Below are 13,725 nucleotides of genomic sequence, written 5' to 3'. Positions count from 1 at the left end.
AAATGAAGAAAAACACCAGGCCACAGTTTGCATCAATCTGATAAAAGAAAAAGGAATGTTGGTGTCCAAGAGAGAGGGGCAGGAAATGGCACACAGAGGCACAGTGGTTGAGACCATACTTTTCTGACATATTTCAAGAATTTTTTTTCATCTTTTCTATCTGGGAAAAGAAAATCTGCCCCAGAAGCCCCCCAAAGTGATGACAGAAAGGGTACACACAAAGTTGGAGGGGTATCGTGTAAGTTTGAAGAATGAAGATTTGTGCTTTCTTTTCTGCAATTTGGTTATGTGAATTGATTTCACCGTGTTTTTTGTTCATGGTCAAGTCAACCCTTTATTTATCTAAAAATTGAAAAATGCTTTAGGGTATTCTATTTAGGTTAGGGCATGATCATGTGTTTGTGAGATTTGCGTTCTGATGTGTTTTCCCAAAACTAAAATTTATTGAAATTTGCAGCTTCCACAGATGTATCCTCTGATAGTTCTAGGAGTTCATCAAAAGGGGTTATTATCTCAATCCTCTCCATCATCTGGCACTTCAAGTAGTCACCTTGGAATTGGGAACTTCACCTTTGAGGAAATTTACAAGGCAACAGCAAAGTTCTCTCCAGACAATAAGATTGGGGAAGGCGCGTTTGGTACAGTGTATAAGGGAAGGCTTTACGATGGATCCCTCGTGGCTGTGAAGCGTGCCAATAAGGTATGACATAATGATGTTCATCTTCTTCTTATTCACATTTCTAAACCTTTTTCAATTGTGATTGAAGTTGATGTAAGAGAAGCATATTCATCATATGTAGGACTGATCATATTTTTTTTTTTAGCTTTCATCAATGAGCCTTATGTAGGGAAGTTCTTTTGGCAGGATTTACAGAACAAGAACGTAGCTGAGTTCAAGAATGAAATAAAAACCTTGTCAAATATTGAGCACAGGAACCTTGTAAGGTGGCGTGGGTATTTGGAGCATGGAGATGAAAAGATTATTGTTCTTGAATATGTTAGTAATGGAACTCTTCGAGACCATTTAGATGGTAAGCCCAGTTATAAAGGAACTCTAATGATTTCAGAAATCCTCCTCATAGTCTATATACTGCATGTGGTACAGTTATCAAATACTATAAGCAATTTTGGTTTTCGGTGTGGATGTTCAAACCAGTTTGAAGAATAAACTCAACTTTGTGACATGTTTGGCTGTCTTCAAAAGTCAAATTTTGTCTAAAAACTTAGTTTTTGTAGAAGCAAGATACTGGTTGTTTTTGCAAAACATGAACTTAATATGTGGCCAATATTGACATACAAATAAATTTCACTTGTTAATGCAGGTATTCGGGGAAATGGACTAGAAATTGGTGAGCGTCTGGACATAGCCATTGATGTAGCTCATGGAATTACTTACCTTCACATGTACACAGGTATGTATCATTGGAATTAGATTACAAAATAAGAAATATGTCACAACAAATTTGGATGGCTTAATTATTGCACTGTATCTACATGTATTCCTGATAAAGTAATAATTTAGCCTTGTTTGTGCTCTTAATGCCTGAATGTATGTGTTTGATTGACAGATCATCCAATTATTCATAGGGACATCAAAGCATCAAATATCTTAATCACTGATAAACTAAGGGCCAAAGTAGCAGACTTTGGTTTTGCTCGGAAGGGTGCAGAAGACCCTGCTGCAACCCATATTTCAACTCAAATCAAAGGAACAGCTGGCTACTTAGATCCTGACTACATGCGAACGCAACATCTATCTGAAAAGAGTGATGTCTATTCTTTTGGTGTGTTGCTTGTTGAAATGATGACAGGACGATATCCAGTTGAACCAAAGAAACCTCTTAGTGAGAGAGTTACAATTAAATGGGTAAGTTGGTCCAATCTACCAAATGCATTGCAAAAAGACCAAGTTATAAGAACATGTGTCATGCGAGTTTAGAAGACATAATTTTTTTTTGCACATCCTCCCTATTCTAAGCACGCACAGTGTGGTTAGTGGATTATTCAAGAAATAGATGTTAGAGCTTGTGATTGACATTTGCTTTTCTTTTTGTTTTGAAGTATGTATCAAGTAACTAAGTTGTCCCAGGAAGCATTTTGAACTATTAAAAGCATTGTTGATTTTGTTTGTAAGTGTGCAGTTAATTAATGAAAAGCATAGAGATAAACTAATCTAATGCCAAAGAAGTTGAATTAGTATCTCTGTTCACAGCAAGTTTCTTACTGTGATTACCCTATCAGTGGACTTATATTTTCATTTATTGATGTTTTGATAATTATTCTCTTCAAGAAAGTTTAAGGCACAAGTTTTGTGTTTTGAAGTCCTACATGGGAGTCTGATTATGCAATCATTCTACTGGGTATTGGCCATGACTGGGTATACCTTTCTAGTTTTGATAATTAAGTTTAATCTTATCCTCAATTTGAACCAGAATCCATCTTGTAAAATATATAATATTCATCAAGGCAGAGGCATCATCATTGAAGATATGGAAAGAAATTATGGTAGAGCAATGTTTGTTGAACAAAGAGTATATTAGATCCATAGATCCTTGCTAAATTTGATCAGCTAACCTCATGTTTCTGCGAAGCTATTAGTTTGTTTGTTTATGAAATTGAATTAGATGGGCAAACAACATAGAAAGCAGACCACAGCATGCCACTTGCTTTGTGTTTTATAGTGATCATTGCATTGAAATTGTGAGAATATAATACACTTCAATGAACCTTGAGCTGATATAGTTTACATGCAATGCAGGCAATGCAGATGCTGAAAGAAGGAGAAATTGTGATTGCCATGGATCAAAGACTAAAGAGAAATCCAGCCTCAAACAAAGCAGTACAAAAGGTTCTCAAGCTAGCTTTCCAATGCCTTGCACCAGTGAGGCGATCACGGCCATCTATGCAGAGTTGTGTAGAGGTTCTGTGGGAAATCCGCAAAGATTTTACAGATAGAGCATCTTCTCGTACTCATAATGGTTCTCACCATTCTGCAGATTTCCCTCGAAGAGATGGCAGGAAGAATAGGCATAAGACATATGGTATTCAAGATGGTAAAGGCTATAAATTTGTATCTGCATAACCAATTTCACATTGAAAGTTTGTTCATTGATTGTTCAAATAGTGAACACATGTCCACTACAACTCTTGTTTGTATCATGTTAATTTCTTGAAGCTGTTAGTTTCACAATGTTTTCCCTCTTCCATTTTGAAATTCTCAAGGTTTTAGATTGTTGAGACGGAAAGGTGTGATTTGCTTGCAACCCAAATGGGTGAGATTGCCAAGTTAAGAGAAACTCACAGCTTGAATTTCAGGGTATGCTAGTTTTGTCTTCTATTCTGTATAATATGATAGCTTGGGGTGTTTTGTAAAGTCTGTTGTAAACAATAAACAGTGAAAATTTATTTTTTTATATTATAAAAGCGAGAATCTATTATTTGACTTCAATAATATGATTGTAGTTTTGAGGAAGTTATTATGATTAACATGGAGTTTATTTATTTGTGGTTCAATTTAAAAAAATGATGAGTTTGAATTTTAGTACCAAATTCCATGCCAATGCCTTGTTGATTCACCATCATTATCACCCGTATATGTTTCAAGTGGTCTTAATAAGATAGAAAATGTTTAAATTTTGAAACTAGATAATGGAGCTACACTGAATGAATCTTTACTTTTTACGAGTCTTATAATTAATTTTTGTATTGGTGAGAACTGTACGACTGATTTCATGTCTTGTTTTTCACTAATGAGCCGATCGATATCATGATTCACTGAAGTGGGTCGACGACATTTGAAATTCAGTTACGCTTAAACCAAGTTAATGAAACTAATCTGCGACTAAGAGTTAGGTAATGTAGCCCTAAACGCGGTCCAACTTCCTAAATCTGGCCCATTAAGGAAAGTCCACGAAGGTAATATAAATAACACATATTTCAAGAATTATGTACGTCATTTTGGAGACTTAACGAAAATGACCATTTTGGATATATTTTAAAAAACATAGAGACCAAATTGATTTTTTTTAAAACCACTGTACAAAATTGAATATTGACCCTAAATGTAGGAATAAATAAGGTAATTAAATCTATAAAAAAAACAACAAAAAGTAGAAAGTAGGGTAAGCTAGTGATTCTTTAAACCTTTAATAATAAAAATTTAGATGTGAATCGATCTATTTCTTTCTTTTTTAAAATAAACAATCTTAAAGTTGCTAATAATAGTGTAAGTTACTACATCTTAGGTATAATTGTTGCTCAGACTTAAAAAGCATCATACACATGATTTTTTCAAATTTTTGTTCACCAACTTTATGTACATCTTCTCTAAATGATCGTTCACCCCTTCTTCAAGATTTGTTGTTATTGGTAACATAATTGAAATGTCTAATATTTCTCCATGTCATGTCAAGATTCTATAACACTATATCAAAGATAAACACTTTATCACGTATCTACCTAAGATCACATATGATTTAAACAACAATCATAAAGACAATAATATATTCCAATCATAGATTTTTCATTTTGTTGAGAAAACTTTAAGGACTTATCAACATCCTTTTCATACTCTTCCCTAATATGACATACATTTATCCATAGTTAAATATATAAATTTATAATTTTTTTAAGGCTTTAAATATGTTTTAAATTTTTTTAATATAATTTTTATTATAATATTTTTCCAAAAAATATAAAAAAAAATTCATTGCTAATTTTAATTATTTTGGTTAAACCTATCATTATTGACCTATATTAAGATTAAGATTAAAATAAAATATCATATATTAAAGAGACTGAAATTACACAAAACGATATTTGATGTTAAAATAACATAAAATCAAGTAGTGACAAAAATTTAAATATCAATGAACAATTTAAAATATACACAAATAAAAGTTTATATATATATATATATTAATGAAATGAGGATAACCTTTTGCATTTATATTAAAATGTTGAGGTAAGGGTTGATGAAGTGACATCTCCCCCACCAAAATCCAAAGAAGGAATATGCTATTGGACAAGAGAATGAACAAGAAAGTGTTCCATTCTTTGAAATATAAAAGAAAAATTATTAAAGAATTTTTTTTGTTTTATTGAAGAAGTCACCTCATATCTAAATCCACCTCCTCATAATGGGATATTCATCAATGGCCAATTGGTTGATGGGTTATTCATGTGCAAACAAACTTTCACAGTATTATTATCACAAATGCCACTACCATCCCACCAAATTTAATTCATATTTAACTAATTAAAAAACAAAAAATAGATATAAATATCACCGCACTCTTTCTTATAATATGATTTTGCTTACAATATGTTTATGGAAGAAACACACATTGATAGTTTTTTGCAATAGTTGTACTTGGTATAGTATAATGAATTTGTTTTTTAATTGTAATAATTTTTCTGAGAGTTTTTTTGCGGATTAAACTACAGCATGAAGATAACATGAGGTTAGTGAAGAGGACTTCATTTTCACTATAAATACATTATGGGAACATAGTATTAGATAATTGTTTATATAATATATTTGTTCAAATTATTGTATTGTATTGTTATTGTATTGTAATATATTTATTATCACAAAAATTTATTCATTAATTTTTATTTATTTATGTTATTTTATATTAAATTCATTAATATACTTTTAAGCTTATGCACTATATTTAATTTCATTTCATCAATTTTATAATTTTATATATAAATAAAATTATTAATTTTAATATTAATATTTATATATAAAATATTAGAAAAAATTCTAGTGTATGGGTAGTTATTATCTCAAATGCCACTACCATCCCACCAAATTTAATTCATATTTGACTAATTAAAAAACAAAAAAATAGATATAAATATCACTATCTAACTCACTCTTTCTCATTAAATCATAAAATCGTATAGAAACTCATGAGATCACTTCAAATTTGTATTTTTTTTAACTTTTAATTGATAATAAAATGCATGTTTTCAAAGGAACATTTACACTGTGTGTTTGCTTAGAGAGAGTGTGAGCTTGAAAAAAGAGGTTGTGAGTAAATGGACTCCTCTCTCACACATACACGAAGTATTAGTAATTTAGGGCTTGTTTGCTTCCAGGGGTGGTCCTGTTGTCGACGACGGAAGTCACAACACCACCCCATTTGGATCCATGAATTGTTGCGAGTGAGGGTGGAAGGAAAGAGAAATGGGAGTGAATTTCGGTTCTCTCCAAAGATGAAGAGAAAGTTGAGCTGAGGAGAGGGAGTGCCACGTCATTCATAGTAAGTTACTTTGGTGCCCTTGCTTTTGTGCTGAACAGTGCCCCTGCATGCATGCCACATGAAAGCATCAGATTCCTGACTTGGCTCAGGAATCGTTTGACCGTGTGAAAGTGTGAAAGGTGAGTGAATGCAGTGGGTGAGGTAGGTGGGTGTGGAATGAAGCTGGCTATATTAAGCGAAGCATGAAGGTGGTTCCTCCATTCACAGAAAAGCAAAGAAAAAGCGAGCCATTAGAGAGTGTAGTGTAGTGTGGTTGGAAAGATTCGTAAGCCATCATAGTTTGTGGTAGGGGCTTAAGTTACGTATAGCTTGTTCATCTCACGTCCTGGGTTCATCTCCGTGGTTCATCTGGGTTCATCTGTGGGTTCCTCTGAGGTGAGACCATGTCTTTGAATGGTGCTTAATCGATTATGGCTGAATTAGAACTGGTCACATAATCGATTATGGTGAAGATAATCGATTAAGCAAAGTTAGTAATCGATTATCTGTAAAAATTTCAACCCATAATCGATTATCTGAAGTGTGGAAAAAGGGTCATAATCGATTATTTATTGTCATAATCGATTATGCTTGTTTTTTGCCTACTAACATAATATTTTCTAATTAACATTATTATGTGTTGGGAAAAACGGGTAATTTTCCCACTAAAACAAAACCCTAACAGAGCTACCCGACAAATAATATTGAATAAATAAAGCGGAATAATAAAAGAGATAAAGAGGAAAGAACACACCCGAAAATTGTTAACGGAGTTCGGCCTGTTTAGCCTAATCTCCGAGCACAGCAAAAACAGCTCACTTTTATTACTATGAGAGAAGATATTACAAATTGGGATATATATCAGTGAAGGAGGAGAGTTTAATTTATAACCCTCAAACCTCCTTCCCAAACAATGAACCCACCGATGTGGGACTTGGGATTAAGCCAAAATCAACAAATCTCCACCTTGGCTTAATTTCAAGTCCCACCTAAAACAAATCTTCTCAAACCATAACAAAAACAAACTTTACAGTGCTTCAAATTTGCGCCTCCGGGCGCCAACTTCAAATGTGCAAGATATTAACCAAGTCTAAACAGTGTTCAAACTTGGTCCTTGTAACCACCTTGGTGAGCATATCTGCAGGATTCTCTGTAGTGTGAATCTTCTGGAGAACAATCTCCTCTTCTTCGAGAATCTCACGCACAAAGTGATAGCGAACATCAATGTGCTTCGTCCGTGCATGAAAGACTTGATTCTTTGCTAAATGAATAGCACTCTGACTGTCAGAATATAACTCAAGTTGTTTCTGACCAACTCCCAAGTCTTTAAGCAACCCATGAAGCCAAATTGCTTCCTTCACAGCCTCTGTAATCGCCATATACTCTGCCTCTGTCGTAGACAAAGCCACCGTAGACTGCAAGGTAGACTTCCAACTAACTGGCGCTTTTGCTAAAGTGAACAAATAGCCAGTTGTAGACCGTCGCTTATCCAAATCACCTGCATAATCAGAATCACAATATCCAACTATGCATTGACCAAGTGATTCATCTTGCTCAAATGTCAATCCAACATCTAAGGTATTTTGGAGGTACCGTAGAATCCATCTCACAGCTTGCCAATGACCCTTGCCCGGATCATGCATGTACCTGCTAACAACACTCACAGCCTGTGAAATATCTGGTCTTGTACACACCATTGCATACATCAAGCTTCCAACTGCATTTGCATATGGGACTTTCGCCATGTATTCTCGTTCTTCATTAGTCGTCGGAGATAAACGGCTACTCAATTTCAAATGAGGAGCAAGTGGGGTACTTACAGGTTTTGTATCTTCGTGTATACCAAAACGTTGTAGTACCTTCTGCAAATACTGCTTCTGTGACAGCCAAAGTTTTCCCCTCTCTCTGTCCCTGTTTATCTCCATGCCGAGAATCTTCTTGGCTTCCCCCAAATCCTTCATCTCGAACTCTTTACTCAACTGAGCCTTTAACCTGTCAATCTCAACTTGGCTCTTTGCTGCAATCAGCATATCATCAACATATAAGAGTAAGTAAATGTAGGAACCATCTTCAAGTCTGCGCAAATACACACAGTGATCATATTTGCTTCTCTTGTACTTCTGATCCTTCATGAACTTATCAAATCGTTTGTACCACTGTCTCGGAGATTGTTTCAGACCGTACAACGATTTGCTAAGTTTACAAACCCAATCTTCTTTACCATCAACCTTGTATCCTTCTGGTTGAGTCATATAGATTTCCTCCTCCAAATCACCGTGTAGGAACGCGGTCTTTACATCAAGTTGAGCAAGCTCCAAATTCAACTGTGCTACCAAGGCCAACAAAATTCGAATGGAGGAATGTTTAACAACTGGAGAAAATACCTCATTATAATCAATTCCCTCCCTCTGAGCAAAACCTTTAGCAACCAACCTTGCCTTGTAGCGAACATCTTCTTTATTAGGAAATCCTTCTTTCTTTGCAAATACCCATTTGCACCCAATTGCCTTTTTACCTTTTGGTAATTGTGCCAGCTTCCACGTCTTGTTCTTATTCAAAGATTGCATCTCCTCTTCCATCGCACCTGCCCAATTACCACTCTCTGAACTCAAAATGGCTTCTGGGTAAGTGGATGGAATGTCATCAACAACTGGAAGTGCATAGGCAACCATATCCATGAAACGAGCAGGCTTCTGAATATCTCGTCTCTGTCTTCTAACTGCAATTGGCACTGATTGCTGTTGAGATTCTTGGGTAGGAACCTCTTCCTCATCTGACTCTTCTTCTGCCATAGGAGAGTCACTTGTGGTATTTCGTGTTGGGATCACCACTGTCGGCTCAAACTCCACCTGCTTCCGGGCACACTCCACCTGTTGCGGAGTACTATCAGCTCCTTCTGGATTTACCTTCTTTAACATGGCAGATTCATCAAAGGTAACATCCCTGCTGATAATCGTCTTCTTTGCCTCTAGACACCACAAACGGTATCCCTTCACTCCAGGACTAAAGCCCATGAAAAGAGCTTTCTTTGCCCGTGGATCCAACTTTGATTCAATCACATGATAATATGCAATAGAACCAAAAACATGCAAAGAATCATAATCAGTTGCAGGTTTTCCAGACCATACCTCTAACGGGGTTTTGCCATCTATAGCAGATGATGGCAAATGATTGACGAGATGTTGAACGTATGTCACAGCCTCAGCCCAAAACTCTCTGCCTAACTCAGCATTAGACAACATACAACGAACTTTCTCCACAAGTGTCTTGTTCATACGCTCCGAAACCCCATTCTGCTGTGGTGTTTTTCTAACAGTGAAGTGCCGAACTATGCCACAATCTTGGCATACCTTCAGGAACGGATCACTCTTGTATTCTCCTCCATTATCTGTTCGGAGAACCTTAATCTTCCTTCCTGTCTGGTTTTCAACTTGAGCTTTCCACTTAAGGAAAATTCCAAGCACATCATTTTTGTTCTTCATAGTAAACACCCAAACTCTCCTGGAAAAATCATCAACAAAAGTGACAAAATAATGCCTACCTCCGATTGACGGAGTCTTGGCAGGTCCCCACACATCTGAATGCACATAATCCAGAATACCCTTGGTATTGTGAATTGCAGTGCCAAACTTCACTCTTCGTTGTTTTCCCAGAACACAATGCTCACAAAATTCAAGTTTGCAAGCCTTCGTACCTTTCAACAATCCTTGCTTGGTAAGAATTTGCAAGGATTTCTCTCTAGCATGTCCCAACCTCATATGCCACAACTTCGTTGCCTCAGCATCCTTCTTAGTGCTAGAAGTTGTTGCCGCTACTGTCCCCACCACTGTACTACCTTGGTAGTAATACAAATTGTTCTTCCTCACGCCTTTCAACATCACCAGTGCTCCTGAAGTTGCTTTAAGAATTCCATCTCGCATCGTCACAACTAGGCCTTTAGATTCTAAAGCCCCCAATGAGATGAGATTCTTCTTCAACTTTGGCACGTACCGTACATCCCGCAAAATTCTGGTGGATCCATCGTGATTCCGCAACTTGATTGAACCTATCCCGACTGTCTTACATGGATTATCATTACCCATGTAAATAACCCCGCCATCAAGTTCTTGAAAATCAAAGAACCATTCCCGAATGGGACACATATGATAGGTACAACCTGAATCCAATATCCACTCATCTGGATGCAATGATGCTGAAAGCGAGACAATCAACACATCACTTTTGCTTTCTGCAACATTTGCATCTTGCAGAGCCTTCCCTTCTTGATCCGAATTTGCCATTACAGACTCACAATATAATATTCAATATTACAAATAATTTCAAACAACCCAAGGCGAACCTTCGGCTCTGATACCACTTGTTGGGAAAAACGGGTAATTTTCCCACTAAAACAAAACCCTAACAGAGCTACCCGACAAATAATATTGAATAAATAAAGCGGAATAATAAAAGAGATAAAGAGGAAAGAACACACCCGAAAATTGTTAACGGAGTTCGGCCTGTTTAGCCTAATCTCCGAGCATAGCAAAAACAGCTCACTTTTATTACTATGAGAGAAGATATTACAAATTGGGATATATATCAGTGAAGGAGGAGAGTTTAATTTATAACCCTCAAACCTCCTTCCCAAACAATGAACCCACCGATGTGGGACTTGGGATTAAGCCAAAATCAACATTATGTTCTTCATGTAATGACTTTATATTATATATTTTGACACCTACTTAATATTCATGTTATATTCTAAATTTCTATTTTCTTTTTAAAATATATTCATTTTGCTATTCATAAATAATGAAAATTATTATTAAAATTAATTTATATATATTTGTATATATATAACATAACATAATTTATAAAATCATTTATAATATTAAAATTATGTAAATAAATTAACTTAAATAAAAATACTTTAATTAATAAAATGTTAAATAATATAATTATACTTTAATTTTAAATTATAATTAACTAAAATATGAAATATGATTAATCATTATTTATTCTTTTTTTATATACAAGGGTAAAATTGTAATCTCACAAACTTTACTATTCAAAATAATTTATAATATTCTTACAACTATCACTTCACTCACAATTTTCAATAAACTTTCCTCACACATCCCCTCTGACATACCCCAATCCAAACAACCTCAACTTTTTTCCCACTTTCTTCACACTTCCACTCTCACTCACCTTCAACTTACCTCTCCCCCACACCCTCTAATCCAAACACACCCTTAGTGAAAGTCACATAAATTTTGTGTTTTTACCTTTCTATCCTTCCTTTTTTAGCACACTCATTGTTTTACTGTTTTTTTTTGACTAATTAATATATACTCATAAAAATACTATTTTATTTTCTTAATTTATATATATTTAATATTAATTTTCTCATACAATATATCTTTGACTGATTTTTATAAATATATTTGAATTATCTCATATTTTATTTTATAATTATTTTTAAACACATAAGTAAATTTATAAATTTATAAATTTTAATATTTTAAAAAACTTAAAAATTCAATCATATCCATTATGTTACTCACCAACTTTAATAATTTTTTTCTACAAATCCACTCTAAATATCTTAATTAAAATTAATTTTCTTTACACTTTCATTTCAAATAATTTTAAATCCAATTCTCATATGTTGTTTAACCCAAACAAGACTTAGAGTTATAGGAAGATTTATTTTATATAATAGGTTAAAAGTATTCTTTCAAATACAAAATGACTTGTACTCATACAACAAAGTTTAATTTGAATCAGATATTTTATGCTAATATGAAGGTTGTATACCTATTATAAAAAACTATAAATGATATTGTATTTTACAAAATATTTTGGTATTTTTTCTTTGCAAATGTATGAATAATCTAATTGTTAATAATTTTTTTCTAATTTTTTGGATTTATTTTATATTATGGTTGATTAAGGATACCATTAGTTTTCCCCCACCAATATATTGACAGTATTATAAAAGTGTTTAAATGGTTTGAATGTATTTTGTTGTTGAGTAGTAAAAGAGAGAAAAAATATATCAATTTATAACTTTCACAGGTTTTTTAGCAAACGGTCATTATTCTCTTAACACTTAATCCATTGGGATTAATATTCTAAATTTAGATTTTGAACTTTTATATCAATTTATAAATTTCATAGGTTTTTTAGCAAATGGTCATTATTATCTGAACACTTAATCCATTGGGATTAATATTCTAAATTTAGATTTTGAACTTTTATATCAATTTATAAATTTCACTTAATCCATTGGGATTAATATTCTAAATTTATATTTTGAACTTTTATATCAATTTATAAATTTCATTGGTTTTTTACCAAATGGTCATTATTCTCTTAACACTTAATTCATTGGGATTAATATTCTAAATTTAGATTTTGAGCTTTACTCTCATGATTCGCAAAATAAATAAATAAATATACGTATCTTATTTTATAAATATGATTTGTCGGTATTTATACCTATTAATTTTTCATTAACTTCTCATATTTTAAAGGTGTTTCACATACTTAGTTCGTAAACAATATTTAAACTCATTTACCAAATAATCAAGGTTCATTCTTTAAATCTGATTTATTTAAAGAATTTAAAAGCAAATAGTGTTAATATAAAAGTTAACAAATTTATTCAATAGTAATTTTTTTAAATGATAATATTTTTATTATATTATATTAAGAAGTAAATTTTAAGTCTAATTTAACCTTACAAAACTAGTTTATAAAGTAAAATTTGCATCCACTTATATATTGTGGAATGTCCTTACGTAGGTGTGAGATCTCTAACACACACCAAAATCTTCAAATTTGTGTGCGAAACCATATACTTAAAAATGGATAATAGTGACTCGATAACGAATGATCGGATAAGTCCAAGAAACTCTCACTATGATAAATTCTGAATGGTTATGATATCTTAAGAAATAGACTTTAAACATAACTCAACCTTACAAAGTTGATAAGCTAAGGTTTATACCCAATTATATAAAATGTTTTCATTTATTGATGTGAAATTTTTAACAAATATATATATTATTCTTAATAAAAAAAAAGACTATACTTAGGTCAGTTTGCTAATAACAAATAGTTATCAACGTATTTAAGTATCATTGTATCACTTTTTTTAAGATATAATAATTTGAAATTATATATTTACGTATTTTATTTAACAACTTAAAAATATTGAAATACTTATATATATATATATTAGATTAATTAATTTATTGTTGACTTATTTAGAAAGCTTTACTAAAAGTCTAGGTTTAAGCCTCTAAAAAGGATACACATCAATTAGACTTAACCTGTAGTGTGATATATAATTTCATAAAACTCAATCTAGTCTAAGTTAAATTTCCATTTACAATCCCTTTGAAATGATAATTAGTTTTAGATAATTAATTTAGTACGAGACTTTTTAAAGAGCTAATGATGTAAATTTGGAAGATTAAACTAAGAT

General features: G+C 32.9%; 1 protein-coding gene across 1 annotated transcript; it reads left to right on the top strand.

The window, feature by feature from the left end:
- Positions 1–3,451, top strand: LOC137831459 (calmodulin-binding receptor-like cytoplasmic kinase 1). Its single transcript, XM_068639140.1, has 6 exons — positions 1–238; positions 458–700; positions 866–1,031; positions 1,323–1,412; positions 1,569–1,867; positions 2,759–3,451. Exons 1-6 carry the CDS (start codon positions 200–202, stop codon positions 3,080–3,082), a joined length of 1,161 nt encoding a protein of 386 aa, XP_068495241.1. The 5' UTR covers positions 1–199; the 3' UTR covers positions 3,083–3,451.
- The last annotated feature ends 10,274 nt before the right edge of the window (positions 3,452–13,725 follow it).

The sequence above is a fragment of the Phaseolus vulgaris genome, chromosome 6 (genome assembly GCF_000499845.2).
Source record: "Phaseolus vulgaris cultivar G19833 chromosome 6, P. vulgaris v2.0, whole genome shotgun sequence".
NCBI classification, from domain to species: domain Eukaryota; kingdom Viridiplantae; phylum Streptophyta; class Magnoliopsida; order Fabales; family Fabaceae; genus Phaseolus; species Phaseolus vulgaris.
The sequence above is the reverse complement of the archived record's forward strand: the minus strand, read 5'-3'. Positions and strand labels throughout refer to the sequence as shown.